The sequence below is a fragment of the Macrotis lagotis genome, chromosome 3, assembly GCF_037893015.1.
Source record: "Macrotis lagotis isolate mMagLag1 chromosome 3, bilby.v1.9.chrom.fasta, whole genome shotgun sequence".
NCBI classification, from domain to species: Eukaryota; Metazoa; Chordata; class Mammalia; order Peramelemorphia; family Peramelidae; genus Macrotis; species Macrotis lagotis.
Genome location: NC_133660.1, coordinates 175,842,907 through 175,865,549, shown reverse-complemented (window position 1 = coordinate 175,865,549; position 22,643 = coordinate 175,842,907). Strand labels below are relative to the sequence as shown.

The 22,643-nt window shown below is 33.3% G+C and overlaps 1 protein-coding gene across 7 annotated transcripts in view; it reads right to left on the bottom strand.

The window, feature by feature from the left end:
- The window catches only part of PDS5A (PDS5 cohesin associated factor A), a 152,710-nt gene that overhangs the window by 23,101 nt on the left and 106,966 nt on the right, over window positions 1-22,643 (bottom strand). For all 7 annotated transcript variants that reach the window (XR_012477050.1, XM_074229595.1, XM_074229597.1 and 4 more), the window contains 8 exons: window positions 21,451-21,556; window positions 14,833-14,993; window positions 11,473-11,596; window positions 10,499-10,657; window positions 9,021-9,089; window positions 7,663-7,799; window positions 872-995; window positions 373-577 (listed from right to left, as the gene is read on the bottom strand). Coding sequence is in view for 6 of the 7 variants with exons in the window: in XM_074229595.1 (XP_074085696.1) it covers window positions 373-577; window positions 872-995; window positions 7,663-7,799; window positions 9,021-9,089; window positions 10,499-10,657; window positions 11,473-11,596; window positions 14,833-14,993; window positions 21,451-21,556 (1,085 nt within the window). In the remaining variant the exon portion in view is untranslated. The remainder of the gene's footprint in view (window positions 1-372; window positions 578-871; window positions 996-7,662; window positions 7,800-9,020; window positions 9,090-10,498; window positions 10,658-11,472; window positions 11,597-14,832; window positions 14,994-21,450; window positions 21,557-22,643) is intronic.

The following is a 22,643-nucleotide window of genomic DNA, read 5'->3' as shown; positions in this document are numbered from 1 at the left end:
TGAGGTTCTCCACTTTATTATTTGTATGAAAGGAAAATGAACAGCTTAAAAAAAAAAACTATACACACACACATACAGTGTTTTTGCAATTAGTCAGAATTTCAGTTATTTTTAGGGCATATAAAGTGTAATTGTTAAATATACTCTTCATCTAAAATTATGGCACATTTTCAGAAAAAACACTAATGTCTATTGCAAGAAAATTTCTCTCCCCAAATGCTGTGAAATTTTTACAGTGTATTTATACACTTCGATCCCAAAAGTCCAAAAACAGTGTGAAACAGAGAAATAATGCAGCTTGACATTTTGAAAATAATGAAAATAAAGCCTTCAAAAACTATGCCTCTGATAATTTTTGATGTCATTACTAACCAGTAGCCATGGGGTTCTGTTTAATATACTCCCTTCGTATGCTGATGTTTTTCAGCAGACATTGTCGGGCATGGGCTCTTCTCTCTTTCACAGGATCTTTGGCACACAAGGCAAAGATTGCCATGTACTCCAATGGGAGCAGTAACTTCACAAGAGCCTTGTGCAGCTTTTGAGCAAATATCTGCCTCACTTGGTAGCACTCATCCTATAGCAAAAGAAAAATAAAACAAATCATGCAAATATTAAAAAATCCACAGAGGATGAAATATTAATTCTTTTGAATGCTGAAAAAAATTCTTTAAAATTAAATTTATCAATCATAATAAATTAAAGTGGTTTATCTGCTCACTTTACCTAATGAAAGAAAATATACTTTTCAACCATTTGTAGAAATGTCTTAATTAGGTCAAATTACAATAGACAGTAATTAGTCTATGTAATAAATTCCTACTCAATTGTGGTATTTATTTCTTAAATCTAGGACTGCATTGTTACTTACATTAATAACAAGTGCACAGAGCTGAAACTGTTCTGGCGTGATAATTTCATGGTAACAAGGCTCCTGAGCAAGTTTCATTATGGCACTACCAGCAGCCAGTCGCAAACGAGACATATCAGATTTACTATAAACAAAGAACAGAAAAAAATTTATTCAATGAAAATAAACCAAGGTGTTAAAGCTTTGCTATCATTGACAGCTGTTACTAACTTCATTTTTAGTTCTAATTTGCATTTTCAATTATAACCAAGAAAATATTTTCTGTAAACAGCTTTATATCTCTACATTTTTTCACATCGAATTTTTAGCCCTTTTAAGAGTATACTTCTTTTAAAATGTAATTCCTTCCAAATTCTCCAAAATGTATTATAAAAATACCTGTCTCCACATTCTCTTACTTTCAGGAATAAATTGGTTTGAACAGTCATTTTTTAATGAATATGAGATAGTATGTCATATTACTATGCTCATTAGCCTCCTGACTCTTATCATGTTAGTTCCCTAATAAGAATGAATAATTTCTTATTCTATGCTGTCCAGTTTTCTACAGAAATTGGCACAACTGTTTTAGGGCTTGATGATGTTTTCTTCCTTTAAAACTTAAATGGATTCTATTGATATTTTCATAATGCAAATTTCATTATTTCTCATGGGTGACTCTTGCCCTTGTGTCTTTGCATAAATTATCTACAAAACTATTACCTGAGTAACCCACTTAAGAATTGCTTTTGTCTTTTTATTATTATACAGTGAAGATTTAACTAACAGTGAAGTTTAACTATCAAGTTATTGTATCTACATATGATGACTGGTTCACTTCCATTTCCTGGATAATCTTACTTTGCATCTCAGCAATAGTTTTTTGAAAAGGGTGTGGTGTTCTATGATTCTCACAGTAGATGTTTGCCATGACTAAGGAATTTAGTCCCTGCTTGTCTGCCTAATGGTCATAAATCTCCACACATAGAGAAGCTGGTACTCAGATATCTTACAACAGTTTGTTACTTAACCCATCCTTAAAACTGTTCCAGCATGGTATTGCCTCAAGACCTTGTGCTTTGTTGGCTTATCCTTTAAGAACTAAGGGTCAACTCTGCTATCTAGAGAAATGCCAACAATGATAAAAAGACTGGTTTCTGTTTCAAGAACAGTATAGGATCATTGAAAGTGCCGAATCATTTCATGAAAACACTATTTTTTACCACCTCAACTTGGGGGGCCAGGTCTGAGTTCAAAATGGCCTCACACACTTAGAAATTGCCTAGCCGTGTGACCTCAGGCAAGTCACTTAACCCTATTACCATAAATAAATAAAATTTAAAAAATGTACAAAAATAAATGTATGCTGATGAAGTATTTTAATGGGCTATCTGATTGCATTTCAACGAAGACAAAAAGACATTATACTCTCCTCTGTAGTTCGTTAGGCTGAATTCGTCTGAGTGATTATATATGTTTTCTGAGATCAAATGCTACTACAGTATCCTCATATTACCAAAACATGCAATTCACTCTTCCGTGAATTGAAGATGTGTGGATGATAATTACAGGGGATAGGGAATCATGGAAGGGTTATGACTTCCACAGGTAGAGGCTGGAGTCAGGCTGCTAAGGAGGAGTTTTGTATTTGATCTAAGAGGTAATAGGGAGCCAGTGAAATATAACGGGCAGCAGAGCAGCATGGTCAGACCTGTACTTTAAGAATATCCTTTGGTTGGGGCAGCTAGGTGGCACAGTGGATAGAGCACCGTCCCTGCAGTCAGGAGTACCTGGGTTCAAATCCGGCCTCAGACACTTAATAATACCTAGCCGTGTGGCCTTGGGCAAGCCATTGCCTTGCAAAAGAAACCCTAAACACACACACACACACACACACACACACACACACACACACTTTGGTGGGCTTTGTGGAACATGGCTTGGATAAGAAAAATTGGTGGCAGGGAAACTAATTACAATTTCCTTACTGCAGAAATATATAAATCCTGAACTAGTACATGCAAGTGTAGTGCAAGTGTAAAGCAGGGAAAGAATGTTAGAGATATTGTGGAGGTAGATAATTAATTAGATGTATAGAATTAAAGGGACTGATGAGTTGACTGCAAGGACGGGAAGCTAGGGTGATATGATTTTGCTCAGAGGAAAAAAAAAGTTCTTTTTTAGATATTTTGAGTTTAAGGTAAAGTTGGGGTTAGCTTTTTATATCTGAAAGTAAATAGCATAGCAAAGATAATAAAAACACCTAAAAGATGCTGAAGTCATCATGAGAGCAATAATAGGAACAGAAAGGTAGGAAAGAGCTTTGGATATGTGGCTAATTTTTTTTTAAAGTTATTGCAAGGCAATGGGGTTAAGTGTCTTGCCCGAGGCCACACGGCTAGGTAATTATTAAGTGTCTGAGGCCGGATTTGAACCCAGGTACTCCTGACTCCAGGGACGGTGCTCTATCCACTGCGCCACCTAGCCACTCTGAATATGTGGATAATTTGAAAAGAGATTGAAGTGATGTGAGACAGGACAATCAAGAAGTCCTTGTCATAAAAACCCAGGGGAAAGAGTATCTAGAAGAAAGTATTAAGTAGTGTCAAATGTTGCAGTGAGGTCAGGAAAGATAAGGATTGAAAAACAGACCAACAGATTTAACAATTAAGGTAACATTTGTTGGCTCTGGAGAAAGCAATATAAATTGACTAATGAAACACACATACTAATAGTTGTTTTAGAGGAGAGAAGGAAACAAATGAAGCAAAGGTGATGAATGTAGAAAGATTTTTATCACAGTTTGGCTATGAAATGGAGGAGTTAAAGGAGTTTGCTTAAGGCAAAAAGTTCTAGGATAAGCAAAGATACAGCCAAGTTGTAGGAAGTAGGTAAGATTACAGATGAAAGGGTATGACAGTATACAGATAGTCTGTAGGAGGAGACCTGTTGACAAATTATAAATAAAAAGGTCTGTTTTAGTGAGAAATGTTGAGTTATAATTGAAAATGGGAAGATATGATTTCAAGTTTTGAGAGGTACAGCATATTTCGTATGAAGTATGAAGTGACAGAGTGGGAGGATAATGTGAATGGAGAGGTATTTAAAGAAGAGAATGTAATGGAATTAAATAATAGGATGAATACAGAAGAATAACAACGCTTTTAAAATATTTAGAAATCAACAAAACTAAAAAACCCACAAAACCCCTATAATATAGACAGGGACTTCAGCTATATAAAAATATACTAAAAACATCACTTCCTCCATGAAATTTTTCCATTGCAATCTTCTAGGGGCTCACAGATATTTTGTGATTATTTTGCATATACTTCATATATATATATACTACATATATTGTTCATACCCAATAAAATGTGAGCCCTTTGAGGGGAGAGGCTCTTCTCAGATGCTAGCATAGTATCCTGTGATGTACTCATTAAATGCTTGTTGAAGGGAACAGAATATATATACTCCCCTTTCCCATACATCCACCCCTCAAAAAGATGGTGTTAACTCAGTTAAAGGAGATGGTGGGGGTGGATAGTAGGGGGTAGCTGTCAGGGAGAACAGATTTAGAAATAAAGGAGACATAAAAACAAAAGATATCATTACATCTTTAAATTATTTTTAAAAAGCATCAAAATGAAATGGACATATTTAAGAAGCACATACTTATCCAGAGGAGGAATAATTCCCCTTACCAGTAGGTAAATAACATGTAAAATCCATCAGTCAACATTTAAGGACTTCCTCGATGACAAGCACTGTGCTCTGTGTGTGTGTGTGTGGGGAAGGGAGGTGTACAAAGAGAGGTAACAACAGGTCTTGCTCCGGAGGAGCCAATTTCAATTTGCAAACTACTAAGGAAGTCTTCAAATTAAAAAAATTAATTTTTGTTAAGTAAATGAACAATAACTGTACATTGTGGTGGAGGGAAGCATTAAAAAATGGAAGTAATGTGGTTTTCATTGATAGGGGAATGGCTGAGCAAACTGTCTAACAATTTCAACAGTAAGAAATGACAGTCAATAAAAAATTATAAACTTCCAACAAAGTAAATGAAAAGCACTTTAAAAAGCCAAAGCTGAATGAATGCTACATAATTACACTATTATTATGTTAAGTAAACAGATCTGGAGAAGACTCAAAGCACTGCATCTTCCTATTGCTGCCCAAGAAGTGGGAAACCAATTAAGTTACCAACTTCAGTAAGTGAATCAATCCATCAGCTTTAGGAAAGGAGCATTTTCTTCATTCAGTTTTTCTGAGGGTGGGTGGGTGGGTGGGTAGAAATGCTTTTATAAGTATCTTTCTGAAAAATGTACAGATTACAAGCTTTAGAGTTCAACTAGCATTAATGACATTTTCCCTATTACTTTCTTTAATTCAGACAAACATGCATTGAAATGCAGCTGATGTCTGAACTCCAAGTGCTCACACTGGCAGGAACTGACCCCAGATGCTTGAGTTATCCCCTCAGTTTTTTCTCCTTCTGCCTATTTAGGACATTTCTTCTATGCTCTTAACTAAACAGTAATGATTCTTTCTAATCCTTGAATATTCTGGATAAATGCTAGCTCTACATGCTCTGATGATGGCACAATTGGTTGTGATGGATTTCACTACTATGGGTCTATTTGGCAGTTACAAAGTTAATAGAAATTTATCTTCCTAAATTCCAACAGAAATATATTGGAGGGAGGGCGTGTGGGTCTTTGATTTCTTGAAATCTAGTACCCAGACTCATGGAGTCATTAGAATTGGCTAAATTAAAGCCAATTCTAAATTCTAACTTTGTTCAATAAGGTTTTACAGCTCTTTTACCAAGCTGTTCTCTTTTCATAGTTCTCATTTCTTTTCCCATTTTTCCTCTACTATTCTTATTTGAGTTCCCCTCCCCCCCAGGTTATTGCAAGGCAATGGTGTAAGGGACTTGTCCAAGGCCACACAGCTAGGTAATTATAAAGGATCTGAGTCCTTATGACTCCAGGGCCAGTGCTTTATATTCACTGTACCACCTCCTAGCTGCCACAAGTTTGTTTTTCCTTTAACAAAACAAAACCAGTCTAGGAATTCTTATTGGGTCTGGGACAAATCAGCATTTTTCTTTGAGGATTTGCTTGAAGATATTTTCAGGTAATAGTTTTCCTGAATTTGTGTCTTAAGCTTCCCCAGTCATCTAATATCTCTTCATTTTGGGTTCTTTTTTATTTATTCATTTTTTAGCCAACTTCATTTCAATCCTGGGCTCTTCTTACGTTATGGGGTACATGTGGGGTGGGACTGGGGTGGCAAAACTCTGGCTTTTGTCCTCATGTCTTTGTGCTGCTTTCACAGTTCAGTTTCAGGACCTGCAAGTTTTCAATGTTCCCAAAGAGGCATGATCTGGGAAGAGGTTTGTTCACTATCCTTTTGGTCTGAGCTCTCCAAGTTCCTGACCCAGGTTGGGGTCTATTAGTGTGTGGGTTGCTGCTGGACTCTGGCCACTATCAGCCAGCTAAGAGGCTCTGCAATGGCTAACAGAAGATTCTGTAGGTTCAGAGCTGTGGAACTGCTGGCTCCCTTACTGGTCTAGGTCTCCTGGCCTATGTGCTGACCTAAAAGTTAGAATGGAGAAAGTACTCTGCCCCTGGACTCACAACTGTTTCCAAAACTCATTGCTTGCTTAGTACTCATCTAGGGCTCTGTCAGCTCATGACCACTTCTATCTGTGATGTGGAACTGGGTGATGGAAGAGCTGCCAGTAGGCACCCTTTTCTGTACCCAGTACTAGACTCAGGGATTCTTGGGGATCTCCTCCTATTCCTGTGCTTTGTGTCGTGGTACCCTGTATTTGGCCCCCCTCTCTATTCCTAAGTTCTGGAATACTCTAGGCCATCACTGTCATTAGGCATTCCCATCCTAGGGTCTAAAGTCATTGTAGCTCTGAGTCAGATGAATGGGTAAAGTTGAATTGAGAAACTTGAAAAAGGCAAGGGGCTAGATTTCGCTATAAATAATAATGGGATAAAAATCAAGAAAATATTTGAGAAAAAAAGATGAACCAAATGATGCTAAAATTCACAGAAAACTCATGACAATTTAAAGATTGCATTATAAAATTTAATTACTTATGCAATAATTATTTATTTAGTACAATGATTTTCTAACTATTTGTTGACTGAAGTTTCTACTCAGTGATTTGCATTCTTGGCATTGCTCAACACTAAATATTATGTGTATTATGTTCTAAGCTCTGTAAATCAAATTTATTCTGAGTTGAATTTTTAAAATTTTTAATACAACGCCAGAGCACTTGAAAGTTATTATTTTACATTTTAACTTTAGATCTGGCCAGATTATTTCCCTTCATTCTTACTTTTGTTCTTTATCTCCCTTGATAGGCTTGACCCACTAGTATTGTATCAAATTAGTAACTTTTAAGTAATAGTCATTTTTTCTTTATCAGCTAGGACAAGCTATCAAGTCTTTAATTTTCATTCCATATGGGGTGAATAGGTTATAAACCTAGTTCTTTCATATAAAGGAATCAATACATTTGCATACCCAATCACAAAGAATAGAAAGACAAAGACCAAGGAATATTCTTTACAATTAGCACAACCTGTTCCATTGACAAGTCAGATTTGAAAAATGGATTATTATTATGTCTGTCAATATACAGTTTATTAAAAAATTTTCATGATAAAAATATTCTATGGAAAGTCCATATTCTCTTCCACAGTCTTAATAACAAATGTATTCTATAACTCATTTTATATAATGTTAAAGACAGATATTGCTGGCAAACAAATTGAAAAAATTCTTACCTGATTCTCTTTTGTTCTGTCAGGTCACCCTCACTAACCAGCATTGCTGATAATAATCGAAGAGTTGAATTGGCAGACTTAGACTGGTTGTTTTTCATCCCTAATAGCCATCGTACCAGAAGTTTAATTGCTTGAACCTACAAATAATAAAGAAGCTACAAAATACTACCAATATATAGTCATTATGGACAACTACATCAAAACCATTTTGTTCAGTTGTAGCATTGTTTTGTTTGTCCTTATGAAATAATTTTTCAGAAACCAGGGGCAGGTAGAATTCATTTTTCTTTTTTAGAGTGAAAGTTTTCTTTCTTTCTTTTTGGTTTTTGCAAGGCAGTGGCGTTAAGTGACTTGCCCAAGGTCAAACAACTAGATAATTATTAAGTGTCTCAGACCAGATTTGAATTCAGTTACTCTTACTCCAGGGGCCAGTGCTCTAGCCACTGTGCCACCTAGCTGTCCTTGAAGGCTTTTTTTAAAGGAAAAAGATAATGATGTTTTCTTTGCTCTTCATTATCAAAGAAGACACCATGATATCAGGGAGGATTCTGGATTCAGTGACCAGATATGAGTCAGGAAGACTGGAGATGGCCCTGGATGCAAGTTAAAAGTGACTTGCCCAAGGTCACACAGTTAGTTAATGTCAAATGTCTGAGGCCAGATTCCAGCTCCAAGTCCTCCTGACTCCAAGGTCAGTGCACTATCCACTCCACTACCTAGCTGCCTAAAAGAAAAAGATAAGCTTTATTCTACCTCTGAAAAAGACTGTCACTAAGAAACTATTTATCTAAGATCAGGTAATGCCATTTGTGAGAGAACAAAGATGGCTTCTTATGAGGTTTTGCTGGACTCAATATTATTTAGTATTTTATCAGATCTGGGTGAGGGAATTGAAAATACGCAGATATCCATACTGGAAGAGATTATCAAAGAAGAAAATGTAATCTACATCTAAAAACAATTCACAAAATACTGAATGTCCCTAGAGCCTTAGTTAAAATTTAAAATTGCATTTATGTCTCTGGGTATACCTAATGTATATCTCGACATTCATTTGCGGTCTCTAATTCTACAATCATTCATTTAGTTAAAAAGTTGAGTAGAGAATTTTTCAGAAAGTGAGGTTATATACATCACTGGGAAAACAATATCCATAGAACAAACACATGGCAAAAATAATTATAGCTGTTTAATGAAAACTAATATGAAAAACTATTTCATATTCAGAAATATCTTCATCTGTCTTAAAATGAAATATTCCATGGAAAAATGCTTATATAATGAGAAAAGAGAGTTATCATTGAATTAATAACTGATGTATGACACAGGGCAGTATGAAATATAAAAGGAGTGCTTACTTTGGCTAGTACTTCTGGGGAAACTTCTTCATCGGGAGACCATAATTTTCCATTCTTCTCACCTGTTGACTGTAGATACTTGAATAAATTTATTTTAGAAGAAACATTTTCAAATGCTTTGCTTTATCAAGCTCGTTTTGATATCCCCTTCAAAGTTAAAGAGTACTAAAATGTCTTCCTTCCTGAAGTATACTCAATATCCTAGACAGTCCAATTACTTCTCTGCTCCTATGTCCTCACTCAGCAACATGGATAAGCATGAATAAGACAAGTCATCTCAGTTTGCTTCAGATATGGATATCCTCGGGCTAAGACCCAAGTCTCATTTCTGTCTTTCCACACAGTAATTCTTTCATGTGGCCCACTTCAAAAAAAAAAACAAACCACTTCTTTTTCTGATCAAAAAACTTGGGAAGTAAATACAATGTGAAATAGTGAGCTATTCCTGCTTTTTTCCTTTAGAATAAAGAGAAAAAGATAGTTTAGTTAAACTCAATTACAGGGATTATGTAAAAACATTTGATGAAACTCTGAAGTTTGATTTATAAATCTGAGTTATTTTTCACATGAAGGATTATCTATTTTAGAAAATAAATTGAATTACTTTTCAATAATGAACTCTCACTTCAATTAAAATATTTCATTTTTAAAGTCTTTTAAGAATACTTTATTATATAAAACATGTATTAAAAATTTATAAAAATATCTAAATCCTAATCAATTCATTTCAAACTAGTGATATAAAATTTCAGTACTATGAGAATCCAAATAGTCTGTGAAGTTTATTAAAATGAGATATTTCTTCTTTTACTTTCTTATTTGTTAACTTCATTTTCTTATTTGTTCTTTCTCAACGAGTAGGACCTGGGTTAAAAGCCAACCTGGGTTTGTAGAAGGTTTTCTCTAAGTCTGGGTTGTCCAAAATGTGGCCTGCAGTGTGATTTTTATGCAGCCCCCTGTGAGTTTTCTAAATGCTTTTGCAAACAAAGCTGAGCTACCACAGAGCTCCCACTAAAATGGCAAGTCAAAATATATTAGGTATTGTTTCAATAAAAACTTTGAAAAGTAAGGTTGGACAACCCTGTACTAAGTAATAAGGGAAAAAACTGGAAGAGTAACACCAATATGGACTACTTGAAAATGATGGGGGGTGGAGGGGAGAAGCTAGATGGTAGCTAGATGGCACAGTGGATAGAGTACCAGCCTGGGAGTCAGGAGGACCTGAGTTCAAATTTGACCTCAGACACTTAATAATTACCTAGCTATATGACCTTGGGCAAGTCACTTAGCCCCATTGCCTTTAAAAAAAAAGAAAATTATGGCATGATCATACAGGATAGCATAAATAACAGTGATTATTTGATCTATTTGATCTTATTTTAACATAGATTATCAATTTAGATTTTCTTATTAAAGATAAGGAATGTCTGAAAAACAAAATTAGAAAAAAAGAAAACATAAAAATAAATTAGACTTACCCTGTCATTCATTAGAAGATCTTTCACAATAAAATTTGCTACTACAGATTTCATTGGAGAGGCAAACTGATCTGGAGCTAACATGGAAATATGGCCCAATGAAACTAATGGGGTTATAAGCTGTTCTGGAACATCAGCATTCAGACTCCTGCTGAGAGGCTGGGAAAATAAAATGATATAAATGAAAATTTAAGGGGATAATAGTTAACCTTCAGTGCAGTATCTACATAGGCTAGTAGAGTATGGAATAAAACAAAATCCTCTTTAAATTTTCCACGTGGACATTTTCTTATTTCCTAATATGTATATAGTTACTTAATGGCAACAAAATAAGAATAAAAGATTAATTCTTTTCTCTATTAATTTTAATAAGATAAAATGAATGCAAAGAAGGCACAAAAAAACCCTTTAGAAAAATTTCTGACTAAAAGGAAAGAAAAGAGATATTTATGATATATGGTGTAGAGTTATCATTTACCTACTTCTGCTTCCTCTAGCTTTGACCAAAATACCAAACCATTCTACTATAACTAGCATATTCTGATGGTGATATAACTAAAGGAAATCTTGCACTCCTGGGACATTTAAAATAATTTTAATCTTCAGGAAATGGAACTCATTATGCAGTAAGTCAAATACAAATCCAATTTATGGTGGCATAAACTAAACTGCTTGGGAGTAAACAAGAAACTAATCCAAGGGTAAGGGAACAGATTTCCCAGTAGCATCATCTGGTCTTTTAAATCATGAGAATAAAGCTGGTCATCTAAATTCATATTGAGAAAGTGTGCACTCATCTCTAAAACTACTAGTCAGTCTAAAATTAAGATAGTCCTTTTTATAGCATGATATCTTTGAAGATACTGCCCCTTGAATAAACAAGAATTTAATTTACATAGCTACAAAGCAGACAAACGTTCAAAGCCAACAAAAGTCAACAAAACACAAACAAAAAAACCCCCTGTTATACCTACCTCAAAAATCTGTGCAAGTTGTACTTCTTTATTTGTGAATATGGCATGGATACAATGGACAGCTTGCTTTGCTTGATGTGGTGTACCTCTCTTTGCTTTTTGATGTAAAATAGGAATTAAGGTGCTGTAAATATGAGAGTAACACTCTTAAATTGTAGTTTAAAAAATCATATACTTCATGCAATTCTTTTAATTGGATTAGTCATAACTATTTTAAAACATAATACCTATGGGATCTCTGTCTTCAAAATAATCTCCAGAGTGTACAAACTATTCTTGAAAATCCCTACCCCCAATATGACTATGACATTTTAGAAATGTCTAATGAAATAAATAAGCTACTTGAGGAGCTTGGACATAGAGCCAAAATTTCAATGTAAAAGTTTCTGATCTAGAGTCCACCCAGAAGTTTCTAGATAATAGATTAAATGAAACATTTTCTAAGTTGTTAAAGTCTCAAAAAATTAAAGAAAATAAAAAATTAATTACAAATTTAGCCATAATTGACAATTTTCTGTTATTTTTATGGTAGCCAAAGAACATATTTTTTATGAGAAGACTGAGGATCTTTGATTTTAAAATTCTTTCAAAGAACTTTAAAAAATACAAACTTAAATCTTAAAAAATTTCCAACAAGCCTAATTTTTATCTTTGAAACTTCTGCATATCTTCAGTTTCACTGGTTCAATTTCAACCAGTCCTCAAATATCCTCAACTTTCTTTTCTTCATCTTGGTTGCCTGCTTCTGGATCATATCCCATATGTCTTTTCTAAAATGTGCAGCATAGAACTGATACAATATTATAGAAGTATTCTGGCAAAGGTGGAGTGCCAGATGGACCATCATCTAGATTCTGCTTGGAATCTATTTCATTGTTACCACAGGTCCAAGACAGGACTGTCACAAAATACTGTTATAGAATGTAAGAGCTCAATGAAAGCAGAGATTGTTTCATTTTTTTTTGACTTTGTATTCCTAAAGCGAAACATGTAATAGGCACTTAAATACTTTTCAAATGGATTAATGCATACTGAGGTTAAAACATAGAAATTTTCAGAATTTTTCCCCAGAGAAATTGCTCTCTAATCGTGACTCCTACTGTAGATATATTAAGTCAGTTCCTTTAATTCAAATGAATTTCACCTTATTAGATCTAGCTCAGTTTTCTAGGATGATGATACTTTTTTGAATACAATATGTGAACTATCCCTCTCACATTGTGTCTTCTGTGAATTTTATAAGGATACATCTATGCCTCTTATTGAGTCAGGTTAGTCACAAAAATGTTAACTGACATTGGAAAAAGCACAGCTTGAGGTGACTGTTGGATATGTCCTTGCAAACTGATATGAAATCATTAATGACTAATTTTGGGTTCCAGTCTGTATTCTTGTTTAGTCCACATATCTGCAACTGGTATAAGAAGACCATGAAAGGCTTAATCAAATATGTGGCTAAAATCTTAGATAAACTTTTATTTTCTATATTCCAATGGACCACTAGTTTAAAATAAAAAGAAATAAGGTTACTTAGGCATTGCATACTGATTTTTTAATCACTGCTTTAATATTTTTAACCAATTCACTATCTCTTTAATAACACATTCTAGAGTTCTGCTGAGAAAGAAGTGAAACTCACCAACCTAGTTTGAGGATTATATTCATCTCTATTTTGAAAAGAGGGACACTTGCCCTTCTCCAATTCTGGAGAACCTTTTTTACTATCCAAGGTCTTTCAGATTAGCATTTAGAAGAGCTCAGCAATCACATATACTAGTTCTTTCAGTCCTGAAGATGTAGTTCATCTGGTTCATGTCACATGAACTGATCAAATGCAAGGTACTTTTATTTTGGTTAAAAATTCCTTATTAGCTATTTTGGTTCTTTCATTCCTAGGCAAAGGCCATACTTTTTGGTAGAGAAAAGACATAAGAATGAAGTCACTCTACTTCCATTTGTTATTGAGCAACATGTACCCTAAAAGAAGTGGACCAATTTCTTTAGGGCTATTTCTCTATTCTGCAACAAATACTTGATATTAAAATGATCAAAAACAAACCATAACCACAGAGGAAAAATTTGTGCTGGAGAAAAGGAAAGATTTTTGAGCACGCTAAAGGATCTATTTTCAGGGAAGAAGCAAGAGAAAAAAATGTCTTTTTTTAAACCAAAAAAGACCCCAACAACAAAAAATACAACCCCCCCCCCCCAAAGACCCAACAATATGAAGCTGCTGGACTTCTTTCCCAACTCTACAAAATCTCTGGGGACAATCTACTTATATAGCAAGGTGACTGTTGCTGAAGACATGAAATAGGCTACAATCAGGTAGCTTTTGTAAACTATATTCACTAACAGACTTCATATTGAGAGTAACTCATTGTCTGAGTTTACTATCTGCTACTCCCATTCCGTTGCATCGGTGGCCAGGTTATACTGAGAATGTGTTCTGTATTCATTTCTACTCCCAGAACCCCCAATTCCTTTAAGTCTCAAGGATCATTTTTGACATACATTCTTTCCTGATCTTCTCCACTGATGGTGCCTTCTCTGTCAAGCTTCCTTGTATTTAAAGACCTTATATTGATTTCCCTTATTCCACATCTATCTAGATATATCTCTGGAATTTCACCCATCAGAATATGCGTTCAATTATTAGTCTTAGTATTCCAGAGGAGTGATGGTCCATAATTCTAGAATAAGTCCTCTGTATGGTGTTTAACCCAATCTATCATTTCTGCTACAAAGGATTGGGGCACTAGTTTTGCAGTCCAGCTCTAGCACTTATTCAACTTTGTTCATGGCCAAGATGAGCTTCTTTGCTCACAATTTGTAAATGATACTTGGGTGACCTATTTCCCAGGATTATTTTAGAGAAAGAACTTGGAAAAGCTCAAAATATGATGCAGATGTAAATTACTTACTATTCTCAAAACATGACATGCTAGAGAAACCCTGGGATGAATGATATGAGCATCTAATATTAGTTTTTCAGTTAAAAGCCCTTTATAAAAATGGTTATTCATTGTTCAAAAAATTACTATTACAATGATTTCTCTCATTTATTTCTAAAATAAGGAGTGTGAATGACAACTGCCTTACAATGCAATGAAGAAGGAAGAAGATATAGATAAAGTCTAATTTGTAAAAACCTGTTGACCTATTATTTTTTCTGGTTAGTTAACTTTCGATGCATGTACTGACAATTCAACAGCAAAAGGAAATAAAAAATACTAATTAATGGAAGATAACCTACTGGATACATTCTTCTATAGAAAAATGGAAGACAATAAATAAAAAATGATTCAAACATATTTTAGCAGTGAAGCTTTAGTACACCATATAAAGAAAGCAACTCACGATCTTATTTGTGGAAGGTCTGTTTCTATTTTATGTCCTGTATTCCTAAAAATCTGTATGGCGGCTTCTGCTACTTTGTCATCTTCCATTCTGAGGCACTGCAGCAGGGACTCATATGTCTCTGCTGAGTGAAACGAGGTAGGATGTGTGAAAGATAGAACCTGTGTGACAGACAAAATGCTTTATGAGCATGAATAATCACAAAAATCCCTAAAAATATATTCTACAGTTGAGAAATAAAAACTAAATCTTCTTAATTTTTAGCAAGTACCATATTTCCCCATGTATAAGATGCACCTTTAAAAAAAATTTGGGGTCTAAACACTGAGAAAATCTTTATATAGTGGTTGTAGATTTTTAAAACTTGCATTTCCCACTTTTGCATGCTTATTTTTGTGCTCATTGTTTTGTATTTGGTACTGGTATATTAGGTTACATTTTGCCACATTCTGCCCAGAAATGGCTCAGAAAGATTTTCATACAGTGCTGAATTCAAGTTGAAAGTGATCCAGTTTGCAAAAGTAAGAGGAAATTGTGCTGCTGAATGCAAGTCTAATCCTTCTCCAATTGAAAAAACTGGTTACAGGAAGAAGAAATCTTATTGAAAATGCCCTGGAAGAAGAAGGCCATGAGGGTCAAGTCAGCCAAATGGTCTGATTTAGAGAAGGAATTGAAAAAAGAAGTGACTGGTTTCAAAGGAAGACACAATTAGTGCTTCAGGCTCATGAAATTGAATGGACTAAGTAAACATGCATCCATGCACCAGACTTGCCCAGGGAGTGCTTGTGGTCAACCACAGACCAGAACACAAGCAGAAGAGCAGGCAGAACCTCTCATATGACAGCGATTGGTCATCAAACACAGATGAAGATAAGTTAGTGGATGGGAATTTTGACAGTGATAAGGAGTTGTATGAATTGTGATGAACAAAACTTCCATTTTTTTTTCAAATTTTGGGCTCCAAAATTAAGGTGCATCTTATACATGGGGAAATATGGTACTTTTGAACATTACTGATAATCAAATAATTCAAATGATGACAATTTAAAAGAAGGATGTTAACTATAATAAAAACCTCTCAAAGTGTTGATGTACTTTAATCAAGGCAGGTAAAGATATAATATGGTGCTATTTTGAATGAATAAAATAACTTCAAAATATTCACATCTCTATCTCTAGTGAATAGCACAGTGCTGGCCTTGCATACAAGTAAGCAAATAATGATGCTGCTTCTCTAGCACCAGCACCACCCACCAGCAATGTCAAGTACCTTGTGGTGCAGAGAGGAAAGGAGTTCTGTCTCTTGACAGTGACAAGGTGAGTGACCATAGGTAAGTAATTCAACTTACCTTCTTAAGTTGATTTATCTGTTAAATAGGAATAAAACCAATAGTACCAACCTCCCAGAAATGTTTTGAAACAGAAATGAGTTAATGTAAATAAAGTATTTTACAAATATTAAAGCACAATTTATGCCAGTTACCTTCAATCTTAATGTGATAATTTTTTTTAAATATTTTGATTTTAATTCAAGAAAGACAAAATGCCACTGTACATCTAATCAGCTATAAATAAAAGAGTAGCTTGAAAAAACCTGTAGATGATTACAATTAGGTAAGGATTAATTATTTAATAAAGAAATTTGGAAAACTGGTTGGCATTTGGTTAATAAATAAATTTAGGTCCAACTTTGTATTAGGTACATCAGTGAATTTCAGTGGTATGAGACATTTAAGCATTAAAAACAGCAACAAAAACCCAACAAATATGAAAAAAAAAGTGAATAGATTCATCTTAACAGTAGAATACAGCCAATCAAACCTTGCCCTGTCTCTTCTCATTTAGCAAATGGAAAGAATTATTAGAAACAAAGCAGATTTGCTTAACTATATTAAAAAGTTGAATTTCTGCACAAGAAGTCAGCATAGGTAAAATAAAATCCATGAAAATATCCCTCACCCAATAATATATAATAAAGCATCAAAAGAGAATAGATAAGTTCCAAAAGCTGAAACAATATTTAATTTGGGGTGCAGAACCTCACAAATAATCAAAGTGATTTGAAGTCAAACAACTTTCAAGTACTACCTCACCTTCACAAAACTGGCAAAAATTAATTAAGAGCAGGAAGCTTCAATCCTGAAACAACAACAGTTTGTTGCTGGATGAATTTCAAACTTATGAAATATCTCTGATCCAATAATTTTTTTCCTTCTGTGATGGGTTATTAATGAAACAAAAAATGAATAACTAAAAGGGAAACCTGCTCCAGGGAGGCTTTCAGAAACAAGCCAGGCTTTAGAGCTTATAGATTCAATGATGAAGAAGTTGTCTTCCTGGGGAAAAATTTTTCTGAGATCCATTCAAAGATTTTTTCAGTATCATCAGAAATAATAAAACAAAACAAAACTAGAAATTATCCATGTCCTAACAATAAGAGAATAGTTTTTTATAATTATGGTACCCTGTAATAATGCCAATTATAGTACAATAAAGATTAGTGGGCATAAAAAATTTAAAGAAAACTGCAAATTCTCTTACTAATGAATATAAAATGAAAAAGCAGAACAGAAATTGGATACATATGAATTTCAATCACATATGAATGAATGGATGAAGAATTCTGATGGAAAGTTAAGGAGAGAAAAGTTCTGGTATTTTAAATGCCAAAAATAATTTAAAATAATTCCAAAATTAATTTATTTTGATGGATATTCATGATGCTTTAGTAAATCATAATGTCATTGCTAAATGATAAGATTCCACAGCAACTACAGATAAGAATTATGAATATTAATACTCTCATGAATAGCTTCCCTTTCCGATATTATTTTAATAAATTTTCCTGTATTGAAAATATATTGTAATTAAATTTATTTTATAGTTTTGCTATTGAATGAATATACACACACACACACACACACACACACACACACACACACATACAAACACATCTTGTCACTGAAGACATGGGTTGTGGAGCATATAATAATCTCACTCGAAATGCATTAAAGTATCAAGAGATGAGATAATTTATAAATGCAGAAACAAATAATTTAAGATACTGAGTTTCACAAAAGTCAAAGTCATGATAATTCAAACAACTTTGAACTGATAGCTCACCTTAAAAAAAGTTGGCAAAGGGGCAGCTAGATGGAGAGAGCACCAACCATGGAGTCAGGAGGATCTGAGTTCAAATTTGGCCTCAGACACTTAATAATTTCTACCTCAAAACATTTGCTCCAGGCATTAAACAATTGTCTTCCCAAATAAATTATAAACCCCTAAATTGGAATAATCCATGTCATTCATATATTTCTGAACAGCTAATCTGGTATACTGTGAACCAGCAAGTACTTAATAAAAAGTAAAAATGGTTTTCTTTTATATACAGGAATAAAATTAATCATTTAAGTGAAATATATTTAATCTCTTAGAAGATATTCCTTGATATAATATGGTGCCTGGTAATAGCATATAAGTTGATTTAAGCAAATGCACCACAAATTATTTTTTATTTTATTGATTTAATTATAGATCAAGGTTTTCTTTCTACAAATGTAGAAATGATGAAATTAAAAAAACAACAGTCTTAGAACACATGATAACCTCTGCAAGGTTGCAACCTTCTAGAAGGTAATCTCGATGGTTTTCAAGATGCTTTGCACAATGGTAGGTGTTTAATAAATTTTTGCAAATAAAATAAAAAATATAAAAATAAAATAAAAATAAAAAATAAAATTTTGCAAGTCAGAATAAACAAACCCTAAAATAAAACAAGGCCAACTTTTTAAAAAGTAATAAGTTTAAAATTTTTCTTAGAAGTTGACTTATTGAAAAATCAATGGGAAAATTTTCTTGAATTAGTGAAAAAATTTCACCATGAAATGATTTTGAAATTACTTTAAGGCATTTAAAATGTCAAAACTTTTCTGTCACTATCTATTAAGTGAAGCAACGCATCTAGAACAAGGGAGGTCTTGCTGTACTTTGTCCTATATGCTATAGGTTTGAGAAGGACATTGAGACAGTTAGGATAGTAAATATATAAGAATATAAACATATTCCTCTGGAGAAGAAAAAAGCCTTAAAGATCTTAACCATCTTTAAGTATATGAATGACTATTATCTCTATAGATAAACAATGTTTTACAATTCTGTCTATAGACAAGGGCTGTCCAACCTTACTTTTAAAATTCTATGTGTCTATGAAAAAAGAGTAAGCAATTATATTTTGATTTGGCATTTTTGCAAGAGCTCTGCAGTAGCTTGAACTTGTTTACTAAAGCATAAAAGAATAACAATTTTTATGATTACATAATCCAAAGGAAGAAAAGAAGAAATACGAGAGCTGATCAGTGCAATGAGTACTCATGATTCTAGAGTATGGGACATGCTTCCTATCACTGGCAGAAAAATGCAGAATGAGACATATAATTATACATATGACCAGTGTGTGTATTTTTTTTTTTTTTGCTTATTCACACTTGTTATGAGAGGGCATTTTTAATGGTATTGGGAGGAAAAGCAGGGAGGGAATGTGAAGAAAGGAGTGACAGTAATATATAAGAGAAAAGAACAGAAATGTCAATTAAATATTTTAAAATACACAGAAGAGAAAACAGAAAGTTGTTAGGAAGGTGACAAGCAGGGAAATGATGGAACTACCTTTCTAAATTTAATATATATTTTATAAACGAAGTTGTGCATGAACAAATTTATGGTTTCAAATAAAAAAAAAAGAGAACCAGCTTCTTTGGAAATGTTGTGTGTTATGGGAGGGGAAATACTGTATTAAATATATATTATAATATCAGACATTTAAAATATTATAATTAATTTTGTTGATTGTCGTTTCCTCTTTAATTCTTTGTAAATAGCTCTAGAGAGAGGATAGATGGGTATATTGTGAAATATAGGTTAGAAAAATAAAGATAATCAAATGCAAATAAAAAAGGATACTTTATAGTAGAGTCATTGGAAACTTAAGAAGATGTGGAAAATATAGTATAAATATTGAAAAGTTGTGTCCCATAAATGTATAAAACTGCAACTCCAGGAAGCATCTCTCACTTACGAGAGTCTCATATTTGCAAATAATTAGTAGACTTTTCTGCACTGAAAATATGATTTCACTGGCATAAAGAACTCCTACTTATTTCTGCAACTTATAGTCTTTGAAAACAGCAATATGAAAAACTGAGAAATAAACTCACTTGCCCATTATAACAAAAACCAGTATATGACAGAGCTGAGTCAAGGCCACTATGCAGTACTGTGCTTAGATATCCAATAATAACTTAAAACTATTTATCTAAAACCAAAACCAATTATCTTCTCCATTCACCAACTAGCTTCTACAGTTTTTTCCTTCAATATTCCATTACTGTTTTTTGATGTAGTAAATATTGATGAATATGGAATCAGGAAACCTGGATCTGATCACTGCCTTAAACATTATGACTTATAATATTAGTTTCCTCATTTATAAGAAGGAAATGATAATTTAGCACCTGCTTCAAAGAATTGTTGAAAGCTTTTATTACATTGAAGTCACCACAGAAAGGTGTTATTATCCTTCAAAGTACATAGGTTTATAATCTTGTTATATTTGCATACTCTCTCTTTCTATCCTACGTATGTCTATAAATTTGGCCTATTGCTTCCTTTGAAATGTTTCCTCAGTCTCTCACAATCTCCATTGCTGTTAAATTTCCAATGAAGACCTATACCATTTTATAATGGGGTTACTGCCGAGCTAACGACAGTTCTCTACATTCTATTCTAACCTTCACATCAGTGACAATTTATCTTTAATAAAATCTTTTTTGATGTTACAGCATATTTTTTTTTTAGGTTTTTTGCAAGGCAAATGGGGTTAAGTGGCTTGTCCAAGGCCACACAGCTAGGTAATTAAGTGTCTGTGACCGGATTTGAACCCAGGTACTCCTGACTCCAGGGCCATTGCTTTATCCACTGTGCCACCTAACCGCCCGTTACAGCATTATTTAACTAAGAATTGTTCAAAAGCATTCGTACCAAGTCCAAACGCTTGAGCACTGCATAGGAAATGTTACATAAGTTATACAATGGCCTTTCTTTTCTCATTCCTTCCTTCTTATTAATCCCTAATTAATTAATACTAATCATAATTGGGAGCTTTTCTTCTGACAGACTAGTCTCCTCACTTTCCAAAATAGGCAATGTTCATTTCCACATCTAACTTTTCTATAGCTACAATCAATTTTTTTCTGTTGATCAAATTTTTATTCATTCTACAAGACTGAATTAGTTATCTCCATTAAGACTTGTTGATAATTTTAGCTTATATGGATCTGCCAGTTCTTTGATTATTTAGTATTTACTGATTAATCAAATACCATTACTGATAATTATATATTTCCCATTTGTTTATTCTTTGTTTATTTTTTAACTATTCTTGTTTTTCACATTAAAGTCTTTGCAAGCATAGAATACACTTTAAATCACCCATGGCAATAAATGAGAGATAAACACCATATTGAGTCTGCTAATAGCACCTCTTATAAATATGAAATAATGACCTTGATTCTTTTATGACATAACAATGGAGGGGAACAAAATTTATAATAAAAATACCTTAAGTAGTTCAAGTCCTGCACGAATGGCTGTATCTGGACTCACACCCTCCTCTTCATCATCAGCAGTCCCTTCTATTGACTTGTTCATCAGCTTCACTAGTGCACTATTCAAACAAGAAAGTCTAGATTGGTTTGCAACTATCCCAGAACATTGAAAATTTTTTTTTAACAAATCTGAATTTAAGGTATGTTTAAAAAAATTTATAAGAGCAAATCTTAAGAGCAAGAAAATCAGTTTCTTTCATTTAAATGGGCTGTGAATTTCACAAAATCTTCTATATGATCAAATATTCAATATACTTTTAAAATATATTTATAATCAAATTAAAAATTAAAAGAAATTATATTTTACAATTATCTGGCTACTTTAATTATAATAACTATTTTTCTTTAACTATAAATGTTTTCTTTAGTTCTATAATAAAATGCTCTATTCTCTATTTTTCTTCACTATTCAATTGATGAAAGGAGAGTTAATCTTTATAAAAATGCAACACAGTGAATAATATGAAACAATTTTTAACTAAAAAGTATCTTACTAAATTGATCTCCTATTCAAGGATTAATAAAAGAATTTTGATTAAAGTTCAGCAATAGACTTTAACATTTTACCTATATGTGTTATGCATGAAACTGTTGAATTCTTTGATGACAGAGAGGCTTCTTTCTGTAGGTGACTAAATGTAAATATCTTTAAGTGTCATATATACTAAATGAGAGGCCGAAGAGAGTCAGGTGTCTGTCTACTCAAGAAGAATTGGATTTAAGTGCTACTCTGATGCATAAAGGTTGCATTATTATCATGAGAAAAACTTCTCACAATCCCAGATAAGCCTCCAAAATAGAAGTCTCAACACATACTCCAGATGAATTTAGTTACTATTTTTTTCTAGTTTGGTAAAAGAGTTATTTGGTGTTTTATTGGCTCTGAATAAGTAATTTGATTTGGGTAGAATTGTCATTTTTATTATATTAGCTCTAACTAACCATGAGCAATTGACATTTTCCCAATTGTTTAGATGTGATTTTATTTGTGTGAGAAGTGCATTGTAATTGTGTTCCTAAGAGTTTCTGGATTTGTCCCAGGAGGCAGATTCCCAAATATTTTATGTTGTCTGTAGTTACTTCAAATAAAATTTTTCTCTGTCTTTGCTCTTGGGCTTTGTTGTTCATATATAGAAATGTTGATGA